The sequence below is a fragment of the Urocitellus parryii genome, chromosome 3 (genome assembly GCF_045843805.1).
Source record: "Urocitellus parryii isolate mUroPar1 chromosome 3, mUroPar1.hap1, whole genome shotgun sequence".
In the NCBI taxonomy this organism is placed as follows: Eukaryota; Metazoa; Chordata; class Mammalia; order Rodentia; family Sciuridae; genus Urocitellus; species Urocitellus parryii.
The window spans coordinates 59101336-59124533 of NC_135533.1; the positions used below are offsets into that span (position 1 = coordinate 59101336).

The 23198-nt window shown below is 38.6% G+C and overlaps 1 protein-coding gene across 1 annotated transcript in view; it reads left to right on the forward strand.

Annotated features, from left to right (window-relative positions):
* Nucleotides 1-9608: 9608 nt before the first annotated feature.
* Rsbn1l (round spermatid basic protein 1 like) overlaps nt 9609-23198 on the forward strand; it is a 77263-nt gene continuing 63673 nt past the window's right edge. The window contains exon 1 of the mRNA XM_026384976.2: nt 9609-10865. Coding sequence (XP_026240761.2) covers nt 10307-10865 — 559 coding nt within the window. The 5' untranslated portion in view covers nt 9609-10306. The remainder of the gene's footprint in view (nt 10866-23198) is intronic.

A 23198-nucleotide genomic window follows, 5' to 3' on the forward strand; every position in this document is an offset into this window, starting at 1 on the left:
CATGTTTGCAAATAATAATGATCAGATACTACTAATGTATTTATGTTTTTGTGTTTAATGCCACTACCTGGAGCAGAAGAGGCATTTCATCTCTGAACTCAGTTATTTCTTCTTTATAAGCATCCCACAGTATGACTGTAGTTTGTATTAATGCTGCATAATTTTAGGCTTCTTTTCCTGTGATTATCATTGAAGCACCTGGCATCAACATCAAACAACATTTAAGAGGAACTGTGTGCTTCTAATATTCATGCCTGTGAACTGACAATTCACTATAAAGAAGTTGAAGAGATTGGGTGTACACAGAAAGACGGAAAGAACTACAAGGTATATACAATTTGGATTTAAAATTTTGGTGCTTCAGATTTCTGTTTCTTCTTGCAAGGTAGGACAGATTAGAAAAAAAAAATTAGTCAGAGCCAGATAAAACAAGGGACTCTAGCTCAATTTTGAAAAATTCCTTCGGAAAACTTTCTAAAGGTGGGATGACGCAAAACATTCATAAATATGACACATATGATAGACCCAACCTGATTTTCTCTCAAAATTGGGAGCCATCTCGCCACAAAGCCGTGAAAAGATAATTTCGGCTTTACTATAAATTACTGCAAATTCTGAACCTGCTTGGAATGCCTGCCCATGCCTTGAACTCACCCATGCCTGGCTCTCTGGCCAGACAGCAGCCCTCTCTGAAACTTTAGTGACACCTCATAAATATTGGCCTTCCCTGACCAGATACTGACCCTCTCTGAGGCTCTAATGACCTTCATAAATTCTGATGTCGGGGCCAGCAAAAATGTAAACTACCATTTGTGTTCTGCTCATCAGAGTTTTGTTATCTGTAACCCCCCTTTGTGTATTTGTCTGGGCTATAAAACTGGGCTGCAGGAAAGCTGCAGGGCTGTCTTGTTCTCATGGTTTTTGTGGGGGAGAGGCAGCCCAGCTGGTCGAAATAATAAGCTTACTTTAATTTGATTTTAATTGGAGTCAGTGGTCTTTTCTTGCATCCTGGTCTAACAACATACACGAGGCACTCAGTAAACACTATCCTCCTACTCACAGTAATAGTCTGAAGAGTGGCTGAAACTGTGAAGGTGAGAATGGTTATTCTGGAGGTATGCTCAAAAAGAAAGTAAAGGGTATATGGTAAAGGAAATTCACAACTTAAATACAGGATTGTTTTTTCAAGAAATGAGTTTTATAAGTTTATCATTTTTCTTTATACTTCTTTACCATACCTAGGCTTCGAGGTCATGATACACTTTGCTTTCTACTCATTAGTTCTTCACTAAAATAGTTCCCTTTTCCTAGGACTATAAACAGATGCTTTTCTTTTTAGATATTTATACTGCTGAATAGGGCTGCCATCATACTTTTATTTACTTATTTATTTTTTTATGGTGCTGTGGACTGAACCTGGGGGTACTCTACCACTGATGTTACTTTTTGTTTTGAGACAGAGTCTCATTAAGTTGCCCAAGCTGGCCTCAAATTTGGGATCCTACTGCCTATGCCTATGTGCTACTGGATGACAGGCGTGTGCCACCACACCTGGCCTCTCTTACCTTTAATAGGCTCCCATCTCTTAAAATAGGTATCAAGATGATCTGATTTCCTTCCATATAAAAATTCTAGCAGCAAAAGTAACCTAAGAGACATTTACTGATGGTTTCTACTTACTGTTTGGCTTCTTTTACTCTTTCTACTTTCTGCTTCCTGTTTTGTGGTTGCTACTGGCTCTCTAGTAAAGTCTTCAAGCAGTGGCTGATTACTTATAACTTTGAACTAAATTTTCCCTCCTTTCCAGAGCAAAGCACATATTCAAACTAGAAGGAAGACTGTGGTTGAACAGGTAGTTAGGCCACATTTGTTGTAAAATGATATTACTGACTAAAAGGAAAGAATTCAATTTACCTGAACTACTGGAAAAAAAATTGTGTGTGTGTGTTTGTATGTGTTACTGGGGATTGAACTCAGGGGTGCTTTACCACTGAACTACATTCCCAGCTCTTTTATAAATTTTGAGACAGTGTGTTGCCAGGTAGCTGAGGTTGGCCTCAGCTTATGATGCTGCCTCAGTTTCCCAAGTTGATGGGATTAGAGGCCTGTGCCAGTTGAAATGCTGAATAAAAAAAATACAGCCTGAAATTTTACAGTCTTGACAGTTCCTGCCCATTCCCCCCACTTCTTGGAGATTAAGGAAGGAAGCAATCCCAATTCTTGCCACCAAGTCAGAAAGATTTCAGACTATCATGCTAAGTGAAAAAAGCGAATTAAAAAAAAAAACCAAAAAAACCAGAGGCTGAATGTTTTCTCTGATATGCAGATGCTAACACATAATAAGGGGGCATGGAGGGAAGAATAGAAATACTTTGGATTAGACAAAAGGGAATGAAGGGAAGGAAGGGGGTGGGCATAGACAGACAGTAGAATGAATTAGACATAACTTTTCTATGTTCATGTATTAATACACGATCAGTGATAACTCCACATCATGTACAACTGAAAGAATGGGAAGTTATACTCCATGTATATATGTCAAAATATATTCTATTGTCAGGTATAATAAATAAAAAATTCCTAGAGCAAGAGTCAGAAAACTATGTCAGGTAAATCCATCCTGCCTCCTATTTTGATAAAGTTTTATTGAAACACAGGTATGCCCATTCATTTATACATCATCTATGACTGCTTTTGTGCTACAAGCAGTAATTGCTGGAGACTACATGGTTTGCAAGACTGAAAATATTTACTATTTGGCTGTTTACAAAACAAGTTGCTGACTGTTGCCAAGTGTGGTGGTACATGCCTGTAATCCCAGCAACTCATGAACTGAGACAGGAGGATTGCAAGTTTGAGGCCAGTTTCAGCAACAAAACAAGTTATGGGCCCCTGTTCTAGAATATAGACTAAATATTCTAGAACTGAAAGCACAGAAGTTGAACAGGTTAGACTTTCCTAAAGCATAGACCTAGTAATTACAGAGGGGTATAATTGCTTCAAATGAGAAAGACAAATAATGATAAGAAGATCAATGTGGTAAAGGTAGAATTTTGAGACGTTCATGTCATAAAGGAAGTAGAAATGTCTCTAAGGTCAGTATACAGTTGCATAAGCTACAAGGAACCAAGATATAAAAGAATTGCTTTCTTCATCGAAGGGGGTCAGGAATCTTAGCCAAAGACAGAGAATAGTTTATCTACAGAGTGAAAATGCCGTTCAGCTCAAGAACACAGGAGAACACCGGAGAACACCACGTACAGAGAAATCAGCTTTTAGGTGGTACAGAGGACAGCTCTAAGCACTGCTAATACCCATTTACTCTGATCGGAGGTTTGAGTATATTTGCTTAGCATCTATTCCAGTAATTAGCAAGGGTAGGGCTATTAAAACATACAAACAAAGCTTTCACAAGCTACCTCAACCACTCTTTAATAAAATTAAACCACTCTTCTCTAGAAGACTCAGCCTGGTAGACTGTGAGTTATATCTGACTCATAGTTGTTTTGTTTGGCTTGCATAGTTTCTTAGGAAACTGCATGCTAAAAAAAAAAAAAAAAAAAAAAAAAAAACTTACACATTTAGCAAGTAGGACCATTTTCCTTCCATATGGGAACAATCAGCTAAAGCTGAGAAGCAAGGGAAATTTATAGATAAGGCAGGTAAAGATGGACCTGACTTAATTCTGTTTCAACTTCTAATTTTTTGACTTTACGATGGTGTGAAAGTGATATGCATTCAGTAGAAACCATACTTCAAAACTTGAATTTTGATTTTTTAAGGCTAGTGATAGGCAATCTGATACTCAGGTGATGCTGGGCAGTGGAACACAGCTTCCAGTCAGCCACAGGATCACAAGGGGTAACAAACAATACTCTACAATGTACTGTGGAATGTTGCCAAGTTATGGTGTTTGGTAGGTTGGCTGTGTTAAATGTATTTCTGACATATTTTCAATTAGGATACATTTATTGGGATGTCACCCCATGGTAAACTAAGGAACTATCTGTATTCCCAGTTTGACACAGTTCTCACCACTATTACCTAACATTCCAACTGTCCCCCAACCTGCCACAGTTTGTGTCACCATCAAAATCCAGGTATTGAAACTTAATGGCCAGTGTGATGACATTAAGGGATGGAGCCTTTAAGAGGTAATTAGGCCATGAAGAGTCCTTCTTAGTGATTGGGATTAAGGCCCTTATAAAAGAGGCTTCTCACAGCAATTAGTCCTGCTTGTCCTTCTACCTTCCATCACATGGAGTTTCTCTTCTTGAGGTTCTGCAACTTTCATCAGACAACAGAACCCCTAGTGGTCTTAACCTTGGCTAGCCTAGCTTCCAGAACTATGAGAGAATAAATTTCTGGTCTCTAAAAATTATCCAGTCCCAGAAGTTTTGTTACAGTAGCACAAAACAGACTAAAATGCCTACCAAGACAGTTAGCATTTAAGTCTGCACATAACCTGTGGTTCTCATAAAGATCACAAACCTGTATCCTATTAACTTCTTTTCAACATACATTTATTGAGCAGTGACTATGCCCCAGATATTATGCATACAAATATAAATAACACATTTCTACCCTTGATCCTAGGCAGAATGATGATGGTTCAAAGGAATGATCAACTTTGATTTGGAAGGCTAGGAAGCATATTATTTCAGCCAAATCTTGAAGGAGAAAGGGAACTTGCTGAAGAAACAATGTATACACAGTTCCAAAAAGATGCAATACAGAGAAGCTGTAGGTGAGTTAGGAGTGCTGGGATTGTATCAAGAATGGCTTGTATGGCTACATTAAAAAGTGTGACTTCTACTGTATGTGTAATAGGGCATTACTGAAGGAAGTGAAGCATAACCAGGTTTGTATATCATTGGTAGTAACACACAGAATAGTTTGTAAAATATAAGACTAGAGACAGAAAAAACAGTTAATGAAATTGTTGGCAAAATACAAGTTGATTTGAGGCTGGAAGGCATGAAGCAAGAGTGAGAATTGAGAAGACAAATTGACTAGGGATGGTATGGTGACTGAATGTGGAGGGTGAGAAAATAAAAAGTATTGAGAAGGTCTCCAGGTTTGTGGCCAGAAAGACAAGGTGGATAAAGAATGCAAGAGCATGATATTTAGGAGGATGAGAATGGGTGGTATAAAGCTGGAGGTGTCTGTAGTTACACAGATGATAATGTCCACTAAGCACCTGGCTATGAGTCAAGAATCAGGAGGAAGGTCAAGGCAGGAGAAAAAGAGCACTTATGAGATACTGGAAGACACTGTGATGAATAATATTACATGAAAGTATACAGAATGATTAAAAAAGAAAGCATAGCCGGGCTTGGTGGTGCATGCCTGTAATCCCAGCAGCTCTGGGGGCTGAGGCAGGAGAATCTCAAGTTCAAAGCTAGCCTCAGCAATAGCGAAGCATTGAGCAACTCAGTGAGACCCTCTTTAAATAAAATACAAAATAGGGTTGAGGATGTGAGTACCCCTGAGTTCAATCTCTGGTACAAAAACAAAAACAAACAAACAACAAAAAAAAGGAATGCACATTTCTAAGAATTCCCAACACTGTCAAACAAACAAACAAACAAAAGGGTGGGGGGCAAAGATTGGCAGCCTGGATACAGAAAAGTAGGTAGATGTTAATGTCCTGAGGCTGGGGTTAGTTCAGAGATGAAGAGAATTAGGGAGCAAGGAATCAAGATGCTGGCAAATGTTCAGTACAGATAGTATAACACAGCTGGGTATGGTGGGGCACCCCTGTAAATCAAGCTACTTGGGATGCTAAGGCAGGAGTATTACAAGTTCAAGGCCAGCCTAGGCAATTGAGCAATGTTTCAAAATAAAAAATAAAAAAGAGTGAGAGGTGCAGCTCAATAGTAGAGCACCCTTGGGTTCAATCCCCAGTACTGCAACAAAAACAAAAACACACCCAAAAACCAAAGCAAATAATATAATACATGTTCCAGCTAGATAGGGAAAAAAATATAGATGGGATGAATCAATGCAGGGCTGTCAAATTTGTTGGGGAAAAAAAGGCCCAGAAAAATTTGAATTTCAGATAAACAGAATATTTTTAAGAATAAATATGCTCCAACATTGTATATAGCCTGCATTTTATTTGACAATTATTGTAGGTGAAAAAAGATGGAATCATGAGGTCAAAGGGCTAGAGCATGGTGTAAAAAGAGTCAGAAAGCTGATTTCTTTCTTTCTTTTTTTGGTGCTGGGATGGAACCCAGGAACTAGTGCATGCTAGGCAAATGTTCTACCACTGAGCTACACCCTTAGCCCTTGCAAACTGAATACTAAACAATTTCAGACATGGAAGACTTGGGGGTAATGAAAAAAACCAGGGAGGGCCCATTGGAGTTTGTGGCTGAAACCAAATGTAAGTATAGGGCTGAGAAGAAACACTGAGCCTAGAGCAATTAGATGGATCATTAGCATGAACATTGAAGTCAGCTAAAATGATGGTTGGAGGATGGAGGAGAGGAGTATAATAAGCCAAGTATCAAAATCTTCAAAAAGTGTGGTAAAATGACCAGGAAGTCACTGAAGGATGATATCAGGATATCCTAAAGGTCTTGTAAAGGGAAGGGCTTTTTGCATATATTAAAAGGGTAATAACAACCTGAAATTTTGTAATGTGGAACTGGGGAGATAATCCATAGCTCAGAAAGAATAAGCTACTTTTAAAAATGTAGTGTGTTCTCAGAGAGCAGTCAAGTTTCAGACAAGATGGAAAAGTAGGGCACAGGGTAGTGTTTTCAGTAGAGGGGTTACAGAGGATGGAATGAAAAGGGGTGGGAGAGATGATGAGAGAATGAACACCAAACACCAACAATTAAAAAAAGCAAAAAAGGAACAAAAAGAAAATAACTTAAATCTTGACTGAAAGGAGAAGGGAAGACTATTCTAAGAAAGTGAGGTTTGAGTTGAGACATGAAGAACGTGATATCTTATAGGTACCTCATATTCAATCAGTCCAATGCCAAAGAATTACCTGACACTTGTCATTCGTCAGTGATTTCTAGCTCAGTGAACGGACCTACTGTTATGCAGGTTAGAAATATAAGAGACATTCATGATATCTATCTGCCTCCCTTATGTTCATTATCTAAACCATTATACAAGCATCAGATAAAGGAAGCATTCCAAGCAGAGGGAACATATGCAATGTTCCTATGTTGAAAGACATGGTATCTTCTGAAGCTAAAGACATTACTTTTACACTGAAGAAGGGGCTAGATCCTGAAGGTCTTATAGGCCATACTAAGGATTTTGTTCTTATCCTAAGAGCAATAAGAGACATTGACAAGTCTGGAACAAAGGAATAGATGTGATCAGATTTAGATTTTGAAAAGAGCATTCTGTTGGTAGAATGGAGAACAGATGTGAGAAAGCTTAAATACAAGGAGATCAGAAAAAAGGCTAATGTAGTCATATAGTTGAGAAGTGGGGGTGCTTGGCACAGGTGAGAACAGTGAACAACAGTGAACGTGGATGTAAATGGATGGTTTTTAGGGCTAGTGAGATGATAAAAGGAACTGGTGAAAGTGGTTGATATTCTCTTCTAAACAATGTTAGGAATGAAAATGGAAAGGGAGATTGTATAGGAGAGAAAAACATTTCCTCTTACTGGTCACTTCCTTACTTAATTACAATCAAACTGTTTTATAGCAGACAGTGCTGCCCTTAGGCAAAGGTAAGGGGCCCCTATCTAATCTGTCTCTTTCTGCTGCAAAGAACAAGGAATCCCTGAAGTCAAGTGGCCATGCCTATTAGGAGACTCCCCATCTCTTTAAGACTGCCTAAGTCTGAGGTTAGACTGAGCTGCTGATTGTACTTATTTTCAGGGAGTATGGGATGTGGACACATGCTTCAACATGCTGGGTCCATACATGGCCTTAGTTAGTGTGGCAGGTGAAGAAGTTGGGGGAAGAAAGAGGTCAGAATCAGTTTGAGGAGTCTTGAGAATTCTAAATTTAAAGCTAGCCTTCCAGATCATTACAAAAGTGGATTTGTCAAGGTTTAATACAATATATTTTATGTTATAGTTTGTTATCTTGATTTATAACTTCAAATATTTAGACAGGTGGTACATGGGTCTTGTCCAGGCTCTGCTAGTTTAAGGCCAGGCCTGATAACAGGGCAGTATAGTGTACTATTGTGCAAGGAGTAACAAATTCACACAGATAAGAGTATCATTTAGTTGCACCTTTAAGAAGTTAGATTTTTAAGACTTCAAGTGTGGAAGATAAATGAGTGTACAAGATTCAAGGCATACCTTAATGTTTATGAGATACTTCTCTAGATAAGGAGGGCCAACAATTAATAAATTACTTTTATTATTACTTGCAGTACAGTACTAGGGATTGATCTCATGGGTCAGTCTACCATCTAGCAACATTCCCAGGCACTTTTTTTTTTTTTGGACCAAGGATTGAACCCAGGGATACTTAACCACTGAGCACATCCCCAGCTCATTTTAATCTCTATTTTGAGACAGGGTCTTGCTAAATTGCTGAGGCTGGCTTTGAACTTTTGATGCTTCTGCCTTGGCCTCCAGAGCTGCTGGGATTACAGGTGTGCACCAATGAGCCCCACTCCAGCCATATTTTATTTTATATTTTGAGACAGGGTCTTGCTAAATGCCCAGGCTGGCCTTGAATTTGTGATCCTTCTGCCTAAGACTCCCAAGCTGGGATTACAGATATGCACCAATGCACCTGGCTAAGAAATTATTTTAATTATAATGATTTCAGTGTGATTTTGAAAACCCTCTTCAAAACTGCGTAAGTTTAGAGTGTGGAAGGAAATTAGTGATCATGGGATGAAATTTACTCATTCAACAGATAAAAAAACAGGTGGTGACAGGTGAAGCCAGCCTAAGGTCACAACTCCATTGAGTTGGCAGATAATCATCTGCCAACTGTCCTACCTATCCTCTCTGTTCATTCTCCCACCAATGCTACTATTGATGAAGATATTGATGCCAGTCAATTCCAATTACAAAGTTTTTACTGTTATGTATAAAAGGAATTAAATATTTCATTACTGTAAAAATTTTAGGTACTTAAAATTAAATATACCTATAAATCAATGTTAAAATTTGACTACTCCTTCCCAAATCTCAAGGGGGAAAAGAAAGAAAACGGAAGTAAAGAATTCCAACTTTCTGAGGTCGCAAGAATGGATATTCCTTAAAAGTTACTTTTAAGCGTTTCCAGAAAGCCTATGCAATTTAGGACTCCTCTTAGAATCATAAAATTTCTTCTCACTGGCCCACTGAGTTGACTACTTCTATTTTTACATTCATTCCTTTTGACTTTCTGACGTCCTATGACATCTAAGAGTTAAAAGCATGCTCTTTGCTATGGTTACAACTGTATTGCAACCCGTCTCCCCAACTTCCTTACTTGTTAATCCAAAAATCAAAGCACCCGCTTTCAAAGTATGGGACACTCGGCGCTACTACACAATAAAATACAGAAGTTTATTTATTTTTTTGTTTTCAAACACTTAGTAATATCGCATTTTCTTGACGAGTTTAAGTTATAATTACAAAAAAAATATATTAAAACCTTTAAGGGACCACTCACAATTTTAAAAGTCTTCAAGCCCCGGGGATATCTTACCTTCAGGCTCGGAAGTAATCCGAAAGGAAGTATCCTGTCCATAGGACTTTATCTTCCCACAAAGCACGAGCGTTCACGACCTTAGCAATAGTAATACATCTTGTCACCACAATAAGTGATTTTTTTAGTCCCTCCCATCAATTGACTACCGACTAACAAAAGAAAGGATTTATTTCTCCGCAACACTTCTCTGAGCTAAGCATCCCCGAAAAACAGCTTTCCGAACGCGCAGAGGCAGGAAGGGAAAAGCACGCCGGGCGAAAAAGGAAGAGAAAGTGGTACAACTGCAACAAAGTATTCGAGGCGGGAACAAACGCGCCCTCGGTCGGGGCAGATTTGGGGTCCAGAGTGTCCCAGACACTCTCACAGGGCACCCGAGTTCACGCTGGCGACAGTCGGAGACCCTCCCCTCCGGCAGTTCCCCCTGCTACTAGCCGCACCCCGCGGAGCTCTGACCTCCAAAGCAAGTCCGCTTGGCAATTCCAACCCTTCGCTTTATGCCCGCACCTTTGATTGGATTCTAGATGGATCCCTCAGTGTGTCTCACCCTATGAAAGACCCGGCCGGTGGCCCGGCAGCCCCGCCCCCGCCCCGCCCCTGGCAGAGGACCCGCCCCGAGCCTCGCGCCAGGGAGCGGAGGAGAGTAAATACAACAGGAGCGCAAGATGGCGGAACCGCCGAGCCCAGTGCACGGCGCCGCCGCCGCCTCTGCCTCCGTCGTTTCCGAGAAAGAACCATTTGGCAAGCTTCAATCTTCCTCTCGGGACCCACCGGGTTCTCTGTCCGCAAAGAAGGTCCGGACTGAGGAGAAGAAGGCGCCGCGGAGAGTGAACGGAGAAGGGGGTAGCGGCGGGAACAGCAGGCAGCTGCAGCCGCCCGTGGCACCTTCGCCTCAGAGCTATGGCAGCCCCGCGTCTTGGAGCTTCTCTGCTCTTTCTGCTACCCCATCTCCGTCGTCTTCTCGGAGCTGTTTCTCTTTCTCCGCGGGTTCGGCGGTCCCCTCTTCAGCCTCCGCTTCCTTGTCTCAGCCGGTGCCGCGCAAACTGCTGGTCCCTCCTACGCTGCTGCACGCCCAGCCTCACCATCTCCTGCTGCCGGCCGCCGCTTCCTCGGCTAACGCCAAGCCACGCAGACCTAAGGAAAAGCGGGAGAAGGAGAAGAGGAGGCACGGCCTTGGCGGGGCCGCCCGGGAGGAGAACGGGGAGGTGAAGCCGCTGCCGCGAGGTGGGTGCTGGCTCGCGCGGGGGAGGGGAGGGGACGCCCAGGTCCCCGCCACCCTTAAGCGCTGGGGGCCCGGGAAGGGGGAGCGCGGCCGCGGCGTGCGCCAGTCTGGACAGGCGGGAGGCGTCAGGTTCTCGGGCGATTTTGCAGTCCTCAAGGGGACAGGAAATGGAGCCTGTAATTTTGGTGGCAGAGAGGGGAATGGCCTAAACTCTATATGGTTTTTCCTCCCAGTTAACGAGCTGCAGCATTTGTAGAAATCGGTCTGGAGGACCCTTCTAGGTATGCTTAGTTAGGGAGGGAGATAGGAACAAACGAGAAGGGCTCGGTCTTTAAAAGATGCTTGATAAGTAAATAAACTCTTTACATGTGATCACAGCGATTTGTATTTGGGACCCAACCTCCGACACCAGAAAATCCTGTCAAAAAAAGGGGTGTGGAGAGCATTGGCGTCAGCTGGAAGCTACCAGAGGCCTGAGCATTTCATCCCTATTAGGGAAGTGAGGTAGTGTGCAGGGCCCCAAGTGTGCTGTTTCATAAGGTACCCAGCCTCCACCCTCCTCTCCACTCCGTATTCTTAAGTGTTTTGAGTGGTCCTATTTGAAATATCACCCTTCAGAAGAATTTTCAGCCACATTCTTTTTTTCTGCAGCAAATAATAAAAATCAAGAGCTTTGACGTGTTTTGGCCACATCAAGTGGTTACAAAATGTTTTAGCATAAGAAAAAGGCAGATTCTTAGGCGTCCTTTTGAGACACACTTTTGCTTTTGAATGTTGACTTTTCATAGTTTTTCAAGATATTACTTCTTTAAAATAGGTGGTCCTTTTAGAGGTGGATATATAATGATTTGACAGAGTAGTACAACATGCAGATTGGTTGGGAAGTAAATCTGTGATTACAAATTTAAAACTCAAAAGTTTGAAATGATATTTATTATAAATATATGTTGCTACAGTGTTGTGAAATAAAATCTTTTTTTTTAGCAAAAAATGAAATGCAAGTAGTTTTAGCATAGCTGATCTGATGTCGCTTAGATCATGAAAAATGCTGTTTTAAGTAGAATGGCTTATTTTTCACAGTAATTTTTTAAAAAGCTATACATGAGTATGTAGTAACAGTGTTACTTTCCAATTTTTTTTTTTTGTCCATAGCAAAGCTTTGACATCCAAGTCAAACCTGCCATCGGGTATTCTGATGATGCAAAGTAAAGATCTCTCACTTCTGGAGATTGTTGCTTCTACAAAAGCAGTTTTGAAGATGGAGTTTACTTAGGAATTTTAAGTGGTCAATATTTTAAAGCTATTTGTTTTAATCCCTAAGTATAAAATATAAGTGCCTGGAAGTCTATCCAAAAGTGGCTTGGTATCAGTCTTACTTGTGGTATGTAAACTGCATTTGCTTCATAAATTCTCTGAGGAAGTGCATATGGATATTGGAATGGCTGAAAATAAATAAGCATGCATTTTAAAAAAACAATTCTGACTTAACGTGGTGTAAACAGATGTCCTTTAAATTCAGTGGCTCTGTAGTGCTATGATTGTAATCTCGGCTACTTGGAGGCTGAGGCAGGAGGATTGCAAGTTTGAGGCCAGCCTGGGCAATTTAGTGAGACCCTGTATCAAAAATGAAAGCACTGGCCAGGTGCAGTGGTGTACACTTAGGAGGCTGAGGAAGGAGGATTGCAAGTTCAAAGCCAGCCTCAGCAAAAAACAAAGTGCTAAGCAAATCAGTGAGACCCTGTCTTTAAATAAAATACAAAAAAGGGCTGGAGATGTGGCTCAGTGGTGAGTGCCCCTGCAATCCCTGGAACAACAACAACAACAACAGCAAAAAGGACTGGGGATGTAGTTCAAGGGTATAGTGCTTGCTTGGCATGTGTGAGGCCCTTGGTTCAATCTAAATTACCAGGAAAAAAAAAGTGAAATGACTGTGAAAGCAAAATTTTTATGTTTTAAATTACATTTAGAATCGTTTTTTTCCCTCTTTCTTCTTTTTTTTTCCTTGGTATTGGGGATTGAACCCAGGGGTACACTACCATTGAGCTACATTCTCAGTCCTTTTTGTTTTTTATTTTGAGACAGGGGCTCACTAAGTTGTCCAGGTTGGCTTTAAATTTGAGATACTCCTGCCTCAGCCTCCCAAATCCCTAGGATTAAAAACCTGAGCTACCATGCTAGGCCCAGAATTCTCTTGAGTGCTACCGCTTACATTTTTAAGCCTAAATATAAACAAGGTTAGCTTTAAAAAAATATATTTTAGTTGTCAATGGGTCTTTTATTTATTTATTTATATGTGGTGCTGAGGATTGAACCCAGGGCCTCACACATGCTGGGCAAGCATTCCACCACTGAGCCACTACTGCAGCCCCAACAATGATACCTTTTATATTAGGCTTTTCCCACAACCTAAATGGATTTTTTAAGGAATGACTAGATATTAACTTTTGTAATCTTTTTTGTACAAAAATGCTATTTTATCTATTTATTTATTTAAAAATGCTGCTGTTTTGAGAAAAAACTAAAAATCAAAGAAAAATATTGCTTTTTAGTATTTTTTGTTTGTTTTTGGTACTGGGGATAGAACCCAGGGGTACTTAACCACTAAGCTACATCCTCCTTTTAAAAATATTTTATGTAGATGTAGGGTTTTGCTGTGTTGCTTAGGGCCAAGTTACTGAGTCTGGCTTTGAACTCACAATCCTCTTGCCTCAGATTCCTGACCTGTTGGAATTACAGGTGTGTGCCACCACGCCCAGCTTGCTTTTTAGTATCTCAGTGATAATTTTTTTTGTGTGTGTGGTGCAAGTGCTCTACCACCAAGCTACAACTCCAGCTCGATTCAATAATCTTGAGTCAGAACTAAAGTAAGCTCTAACGATATTTAAAGAAGGAAAATAGATTTTCCCTCAACAAAAGACAAAATTGATGTATGTAGTTCCCAGAAGAACTGGCCACTCCCAACTTTACTAAACTATTAAGCTCCTGTACTTTTTTATTTAGAGTTTTTAAAAGTCATTAGAACAGCTTTATTTTTATGTTGGTTATATTCTAACAAAGTGTTCGGATTGAATGAAAGTGCATATATGAATGGACCTGGCAAGCCATTTAGTAAATGTTCAGTCTGAAGCATGGTTTTTAATTTTTTAATCTCATCAATAAACTAAAAGATGGGTCAGTCCTGACAGAATCAAGGATCACTGACCGAAAATTTGAAAGCTAGGCTTACTAGTGTAGGCTGGTTGAATATAATGACCAATACCTTATGCACCTAACATCTCTTCAGGCCATGTGGTGATAGTGCTATAGCTGACTTACATGATAGTCTAATTCATCAAATAAAGGTTAAATTTTTTTCTTATAAAAAGTGCAGAATAGTTTGGATTCTTAAAACTAGAAATAGCTGGGCCTGGTGGCTCATGTCTGTAATCCCAGTGATTTGTGAGCTGATACAGGAGGATGGCAAGTTCAAGGCAGCCTTGGCAACTTAAGACTCTGTTTCAAAATAAAAAAATAATAATAAGAAGAAAGGGCTGGTGATGTAGTTCAGTGGTAAACTGCCTCTAGGTTCAGTCCTCATTATGGCAAACAAAACCAAAAACAAAATAAACCTGGAAAATAACTAGATTTGGTGCTTATAGAGATAAGCTACTGGAGTTACCCCATTTTTCTCTAAGACTTAATTGTTCAAACACTTGGAAAGTAAAAATGGACATGTTTTAAAGGTATCCACCATTGAGAATCTCATTATAGTAGCTGGGCATGCTGGTACACACCTGTAATCCCAGTGGATATATATGTATGTGTATGTGTATGTGTAATCTTTTGTATTTCATGTCCAATTTTTTTTTCACTTGTTTAGTTTTCTCTGACAAATTCTTTCTGTATCTTCCAACAGCTCCATAAAATGCTTCTCAGTACAATTTTCCACATGGGCAAAGCTGTCAGATAAACTTATCAGTTCCATTTGTTCCTGTAGACATCCCTTCTGTAGATGTCCTTCCTGCTTCTGTCTGGATTGTTTACTCTTAAGGCCTGCTGCATAACTATCACCTTGGGACTTTCCTTAGCTGAGTGACATTCTGGGAATTTCTTTCAGTTTTGTTGAATGCCCTTTCTGGATCTCTTGCCTGTCTTTTGGTTCATATTGTAATTCTGTATTTTTCTACTAGGAGGAATGTGAAAAGGTGTGTAAGAAGTACCCTTTTGGGAATTGTATTTTTACCCTCATACCTGACTGGTTGTTGAGAGATTTTTATATTGGAAATCATTTTCTCTCTGAAGTTTAAAGATGGTGTTTCATTATTGCCTGGCTTCTAATGTTGATGTTGAAAAGTCTGATCTTTAAAAAGTTGTCTATTCTATCTGGGAAATTTCAATCCTTTCACTGGATTTTAAGATTTTAGCTTAACAATTTTTTTTTTAAAATGAGCTCTTGTGTTTTTGTTCCAGTACTATAGCAATTTTGTTCATTTTTCATAAGTTCAGAATCTTTTATCTCTTCAATGATGTTAATTATAGTTTCTTTGAAATGTTCTGTTTCCTGCATAGTTTTTGGTTCTTTTAACTTTTTTTTTTCTTATTTATTTTGGCTTCTTTCTTTTAGAGGCTTTCTTTAGATCTGTGTTATCCTTAATTTTTCATATTTAAGAGAAAGCTATCAAAATTGATTGAAAGCTCATAGGCATTCATGAGCAAGGCTTAGTGATGAATGACCCCAAGTTTTTATGTTTATCCTTTGGGTGGTAGATAAGAAAACTTTCAGTTTCTTCAGATAAAGGTCCTTCCCTTTTTCTGTCCTTGTGTGGGTGGAATGATGGGGAGAGGAGGAGTGTCCCAGTCACTAAGGCTACCATAACAAAATACCATAGACTGGGTAGGTGGAACAACAGAAATATATTTTCTCAAATTTCTGGAGCCTGGGAGCCTGATATCAGCATGGTCCTGTGAATGGGTTCTAGAAAGGGCTCTTTTCCTGGCCTGTAGATGTCTGCCTTCTTGCCTTTGTGGACTTCCTTGGTGCTTGCTTGTGGAGAGAGATTGCTTTCTCTTCCTTTTAGAAGGTTGTCAGTCCTATTGGATTAGAATAGAATCTCATCCTTATTACCTCTCTTAATCTTACCTCCTAAAAGCACTGTCTTCAGACACAGTCATATCTGGCATTAAGGCTTCAACTTATGAATTTTGGGAAGATATACTTTTGTCCATATCAGGGGGGTTGGCTGAGGTAATGAGTTTTGATGGCAGGATTCTAGTGCTTGGTGGGTAAAGAAAACTACAGGTCTCTCTATTCAGTTCATGAATTTTCATTCAAGTCTCCCTCTTATCATCCTAACATCTCATCTCTCTGTCTTTCTCTGTGGAATGCCTGGGAGCCTGGAACAAGGATGATTCTATTTTGCAGGAGACCATACTTCTCTTGTTTCCTTAGGAATAGTGTTTGCATGTAGGTATTCTGCCCTCTATTTTCCCAGTGCTTCTACTGGACCCTTCTGGCTTATGGCAGGATAAATTAGATTCTTTCTCTCTCTTCCATTATACCCAGGCATTTACCATTTCATCATTAATTTTCTGTCTTTATACATTATATTTCAGGTTATAGTTGCATTATCTCCTAGTTACCTCTAAGACTGAGTTTGTTTCTTTTTTTTTCCTCCCCATTTTTTGGGTATGTTTTCTTTTCTTTTTTAATATTTTTTTAGTTGTAGATGGACACAATACCTTTATTTTATTTGTTTATTTTTATGTGGTGCACGGGATCCAACCCAGTGCCTTAGGCATGCTAGGCAAGTGCTCTACCACTGAGCCACAGCCCTGTCCCTGTTTGGGTATGTTTTCTAAAAGGAGATCTTGAATTTTAGCCATATTTTGGCTTGCTCCCATTTGTGTTATATTGGTCAGGTCATTTAACTAAACAAACAAACAAAAAAAGTTATGGTATTGAGGATTGAACCCAGAGCCTTGTGAATGCTAGACAAATGCTCTACTACTGAGCTATATCCTCAGGCCTTATTTTTTTTGCCAGAGGGTTTCACTAAATTGCTCATGCTAATCTTGAGCTTGTGACCCTCCTGGTTTAGCCGCCCAAGTAGCTGGAATTACAGGCAAACATGCCCAATATCACTTAACTCTCTCTCTTTTTTTTTTGGTACTGGAGGTTGAATTCAGGGGCACTCAACCACTGAACCACATCCCCAGCCCTTTTTTTTCTATTTTATTTAGAGAAAAGGTCTCACTGAGTTGCTTAGTGCCTCGTTTTTGCTGAGGCTGGCTTTGAATTAGAGGTACTCCTGCCTCAGCCTCCCGAGCCACTGGAATTACAGGCATGTGCCACTAAGCTTGGCCACTTAACAGTTTTTGAGCCCATATATATTTGTTATATGGGATGATGTCTTTTTTACAGGATGGTTGATAGAATTTTATGAACCTTGCATATTGTAGGCATTCATAAGGAATGTTGGTTTTCAATCTTTCTTTCTACCTAACACAGTGAAGTGTGTTAAAACTTAAGGTATTTTAAGCTTTCTGTTGTGTTTTTCTTGAATTATAGATTGAAAAATATTTAATATTTTATCATGAAAAATTTTACTGCAGAAGAAGTCAGAACAGTGTAGTGAATTCTGGGTATGTTTATCATACTGTTTCAATAGTTGACCAGTATTTTACTATTCATGTTTCATCACCTCTACTTATTTTCATTTATTTGCTCTGGTATTTTAAGGCATATTCTTAACCATTATTTTACTTAAAAAATAACCAGAACTGTATTTTTTTTCTCTCACATAACTAATGCTTAAAAAATCTCAACAGCATATATTTATATCAAAAAGTGAGAGAGAGCCAGGTGTAATAGTGTATTCCTGTAGTCCCAGCTACTTGGCGGGAGGCTGAGCCAGGAAGATCACTTGAATCTTCAATTGAGACCAGCCTGGCCAACACAATGTGACCTGGTCTCACACAAAACATATATACAAGCTGGGCACGGTAGTACATGCACGCATGTAATTCTAGCAACTCAGAAGCTCCAAACTCATTAAAGAATAACTCTCCATGGCCATCTCTATTCTACTTACTTTCTCTGTAAATTTGATTATTCTAGGTATCTTATAGGAGTGGAATCATGAAGCATTTGTCCTTTCGTGACTTGCATATTTTCCTTAGCTTAATATAAGATTTAAGGCTGGAGTGGTGGAATCTGCCTGTAATCTCAGCAACTGGGGAGGATGAGGCAGGAAGACCAGCCTCTGCAACTTAGCAAGACCCTGTTTCAGAATAAAAAAATAAAAATATCTGGGGATGTAGCTCAGTGGTTAACTGTCTCTGGGTTCAATCTCTAGTGCCCCTCAACTCCCCCCAAAAGGGGGTTTATTTATGTTTGTATCATGAGTCAGAATTTCCTTTTTTGGGGGGATGGTACTGGGGATTGAACCCAGAGCCTCATGTATACCCAGTAGATGCTGTTCCACTGAGCTACCACCCTTACTCCTTAGAATTCTTAACTTTTCCTTACTGGGGGTTGAACCCAGGAGTGCTTTACCATTGAGCCATACTCCCAGCCCTTCTTATTCTTCATTTGAGACAGGTCTTATTAAGTTACAGAGGCTGTCCTTGAACTTGCCATCCTCCCTTAGACTTCTGGGTAGCTGGGATTACCGGCTTGCACTGCTGCACCCGAACAGAATTTCTTTTTTAAAACTGAATAATGTTCTGTTTTATGTATATGTACATTTTGTTTATTCATTCATTCCTTAGTAGACTTTTTTGTATATGTTTTTTACTATAAAAATTTTAAGCATATAGAAAAGTTGAAAGAATAATAATGTACTGGGGATTTAACCCAGGAGTGCTCTACAACTGGGCTACCTCCCTAGGCCTTTTTAAAAATTTTAATTTTGAGATAGGATCTGGAAATTGCTGAGGCTTACCTCAAATTTGTGATCCTCCTGCCTCAGCCTCCTCAGTTGCTGGGATTACAGGTGTGTGTCACTGTGCCTGGCTTCCTTGGTGGATTCTTGGATTGCTTCTACCTTTTGGCTATTGTGAATAGTGAGTGTTCCTATAAACATGGGTGTACAAATAATCTGTTTGAATTCTTGTCTTTATTCTTTTTGATGTATAATCAGAAGTGGAATTGTTGGATTGTATGGTAATTCTATTTTTAATATTTTGGGGAACTGCCATACTATTTCCCATAGCTATTTTTCCATGGTGGCTGCGCCATTTTATATTCTCACCAGAGAGGCCCGTGTTTAGGTTAAATCTTTAATATTGGAAGATTAATTATTGTAAGTAAGCAAACCACCCAACCTTTAACGGTTTGAGGCAGATGCTTGTTAAGTCAGTGTATGTTCAACCATATCATCATAGGAAATAAAATATTGGGTTTGGTAGAAGAATGAAAAGTAGTTATTGAGTGCTTGCCATGCGCCATGCTATTGCCTCAATGTTTTCAGATTAAAAGACGCTAAGTTTTTCCTAGTTGCATAACTAATGTGTAAAGAATTTGAATCAACCTCATCACTGTCAGGGTCCCAGCCTAACTACACAATGCTAATGTTAACTTAATTTTTTCCCTTTTAGACTGTAAAATACAGGAGGGTGAAAGGAAAGATGAAGTTTTAAAAAGATTTCAAGTTACTTCTTTATTTTGCATAAAAATTTTTATTATAAAAATTTTAAGCATATAGAAAAGTTGAAAGAATAATACAATGATCATGTGTAGAGTTCCTTCCTAGATTCAATGACTGTTAATATTGTATTTATGTGCTGAATCATTTGAATGATTTGAATTTCAGGCTTTATGACACCTCATTCTTTAACTTTTCAGCTTTCTTTTCCCAAAAGTAAGAGCATTTTCTGACATAACCAGAGTGACATTAAAGCACTTAAGAAATTAATTATGTAGCTAGTCTATACATACAGATTCTTTCAGTTCCTCCCAATTCCCTGTTTTTACCCCAATCACACTGTATTTTAATCTGGAACTATCTCAGTTACTTTTCTTTATATGACATTGACTTTTTGAAGGTAACAGTCTAACATACCTGTTTTATCTTGTAGATGTTCTTATATTCATAATTTTAAAATAATTATTTAATTGTGATATTTATCCTAAACTGGAAGTTAGGCTTAAAGACGTGAGTAAATTCAGATTAAGCAGTTTGGTAAACATACTTCATAAGTGTATTTTATATTGCATCTCATCAGGAGTCATATGATAGATTGTTTTATTATTAATGATGCTGTTACTATATTCAGGTTATCCTATTGTTAGTGATTATTTGGTTGAGGTGGTTACCAGATGACTCCATTGTAATGGCTCATTTTTCTATTTGCATTTGGCTAGTAATATGTGGGGTGAAGCTTTGCGAAATTCCGTTTCCCAACTGTCTTCTACTTATTGACATTATTATCAGTTAAAGATCCCGGTTCGAGTCACCCATTTCATCAGGGGTTAAAGAATGATTTCAAATTATTTCTAAGTATATACAGAATTAGTTTTTTTGGGGTAAGAAATTTAGAATAAATTGCTACTCCTGTATCTAGATTAAAATTTGGCAATCTGTTTTGGTTTAGGTACCAAAGTAAACATTGTGAGTTTATGGGTGTGACCACAATCTTATAGGAAGGATTTTTCTTTCTCTCCTCCCCCGACTCCCCCCATATCTATCTATCTATCTCTCTCTCTCTCTCTCTCTCTCTCTCTCTCTCTCTTTGTGTGTATTCAGAAATCTTGGTATTTTAATGCCTTCATATTCTTCAGCTCTCCAGAAAGTACATTTTTCACCTTCCCCCAAAACGTCCCCCCATATGCATCTTTGTGTTGAACATTATTGTGCTAAATATATTATATGGTGCAGATTACTTCAGTCCATAGCTTCTAGATCTTATAGCTATAAATCACAGCTTTTAAATATTTATAACATACCCTGAACACTTAAAGGGAGAATACCAAAATAAAATTTTTCATTTGTTTCTAGAGTAAAAATGTCTGTGCTGGTTAAAAAATATACTGTTTTTCTTAATAATTTAAGTTACACCCAGTAACCTCTACCTAACCATTGGTATTAAATGGATTTGCCCAAGTGCAGAAAAGACTTTTCTTGAATTTTTAATTCCCCATAGTTGAGTTTGGAAAGCTACTTGCATAGTACTTATAAAGATTGGGTGTAGTATTCTAGTTATAATTAGTAGTCTACTACCATATTGGTAGTGGGCCCAGAATAAGAAGCCCCTACCAGTTTTCTCTTTGAGGTACTGGTTATTGAACCAGGACTTTGCACATGATTTGCAGATGCTCTACCACTGAACTGCATTCAGTAAAATTTTTATTTTGAGACAGACTCTTGCTAAATTACCTAGACTGGTCTTGAACTTGAAATCCTCCTGCCTCTGCCTCAGCCTCCTGAGGAGCTGGAATTATAGGTATGTGCCACCATGCCTAGCCATTCTGTTAGTTTTTATATAGAAAATAGTGCATTAAATATTACATGTAATTCAAATTATAATCTCTATTCCATAATATCTTCTGTTAGCTACTGTAAATTAACTGTATACTCATAGATTCCCATTAAACTATATAATATAATATCAGAGCAGGTATTTAATATTCATTTTATGACCTTTACCTTACACCCAATGATTGATCTGAAGAAAAAATATACAATAATTTTTCATTATGAAATTAATTTACTCTTTAGGCATTGCAAACCTAAATAACCATATTCTTTTTTTTTTAAAAAGGGTATACATTTTTTAGATGTTATTTAGATATATAAAATAAAAGAAAGTAAGTGTGTGTGTGTGTGTGTGTGTGTGTGTGTATAAAGCGTATAATTTTTAGATAGTATTAGTCATTGAACACATGGTCTTTTGTATGCTGAGTGTTTCACATGCTAGTTACAGGCTCTATCACTGATCTACTTCCAGAACCCTGGCCCTAGATTTATGTTTCAATTAACACATATTAATTGTAAATTTTAATGGAATTTACTGTGATATTTTAGCACATGAATATGGTGTGCATCTATCAAATCATAGTAATAAGAGGGTTTTTTTGGATACCTGGGATTGAACCCAGGGGTACTTACCATATCCTTAACCTTTTTAATTTTAATTAATTAATTAATTAGTACCAGGGATTGAACCTAGGGGCACTTAACCCACTGAGCCACATTCCCAGTCCTTTTTATTTTTTATTTTGAGACAATAGAAGGTCTTACTAAGTTACTTAGCACCTTGTGAAATTACTGATTCTGGCTTTGAACCCTTATCTCTCACTCTACACAAAAATCAACTCAAAAGAAATTAGAGACCAGAATCTATGCAACTCCCAGTAGAAAATGTAGAGTCAGCCCTCCAGCATATAGGCAAAGGCAACAACTTTCTCAATAGGACCCCTAAAACTCAGGAAATGATGCCAAGAGTTACTTAATGGGATGATATCAAATTTAAATCTACTGCACAGCAAAGGAAACAATTATGAGTATGAAGAGAATTTTCTCCATGTAGAATGGGAGAAAATTTGGCTAGCTACTCTTCTGACAGACGATTAGTATCTAGAACAAATAAAGAACTCAAAAAATCTAACATCATAAAAACAAATATAACCCAATAAATAAATAGGCAAAATACTTTCTAGAGTCTTTGCATCAATTTTCAGTCCCACTAGCAATGTATGAGTGTATCTTTTCCCTGCTATCCTTGCCAGGATTTGGATTTGTTGTTACTTGTATTCTTGATAATTGCCATTGTGACTGGAATGAGATGGAATTTTGGTATAGTTTTAATTTGCACTTCTCTAATTACTAGAGGTGTTGAACATTTTTTTCATATATTGACTTGGAATGGAAACACAATTTGACCCAATTATCCCACTCCTTGGCATATACCCAAAGGATTTAAAATCAGTATACTACAGTGATGCAGACACATCAATGTTTTCAGCAGCTCAGTTCACCATAGCAAAGCTATGAAACCAACCTAGATGCTCTTCAACAGGTGAATGGGTAAAGAAAATGTGGTATATGTACACAATGGGATAATACTCAGCCATAAAGAAGAATGAAATTGTGGCATTTTCAGGTAAATGGATAGAACTTAGACATGCTAAGTGAAAGAAGCCAATCCCCCAAAACCAAAGGCTGAATGTTCTCTCTGATATGTGGATGCTAACACACTAAGAGGTGGGGAAGGGCGAATAGAATTTCATTGGTTTAGACCAATGGGAATGAAGGGAGAATTGGATTAGGAAAGATGGTAGAATGAATTGGACATAACTTTTCTATATTCATATGTGAGTACACGATCAGTGAAACTCTACATCATGTACAGCCATA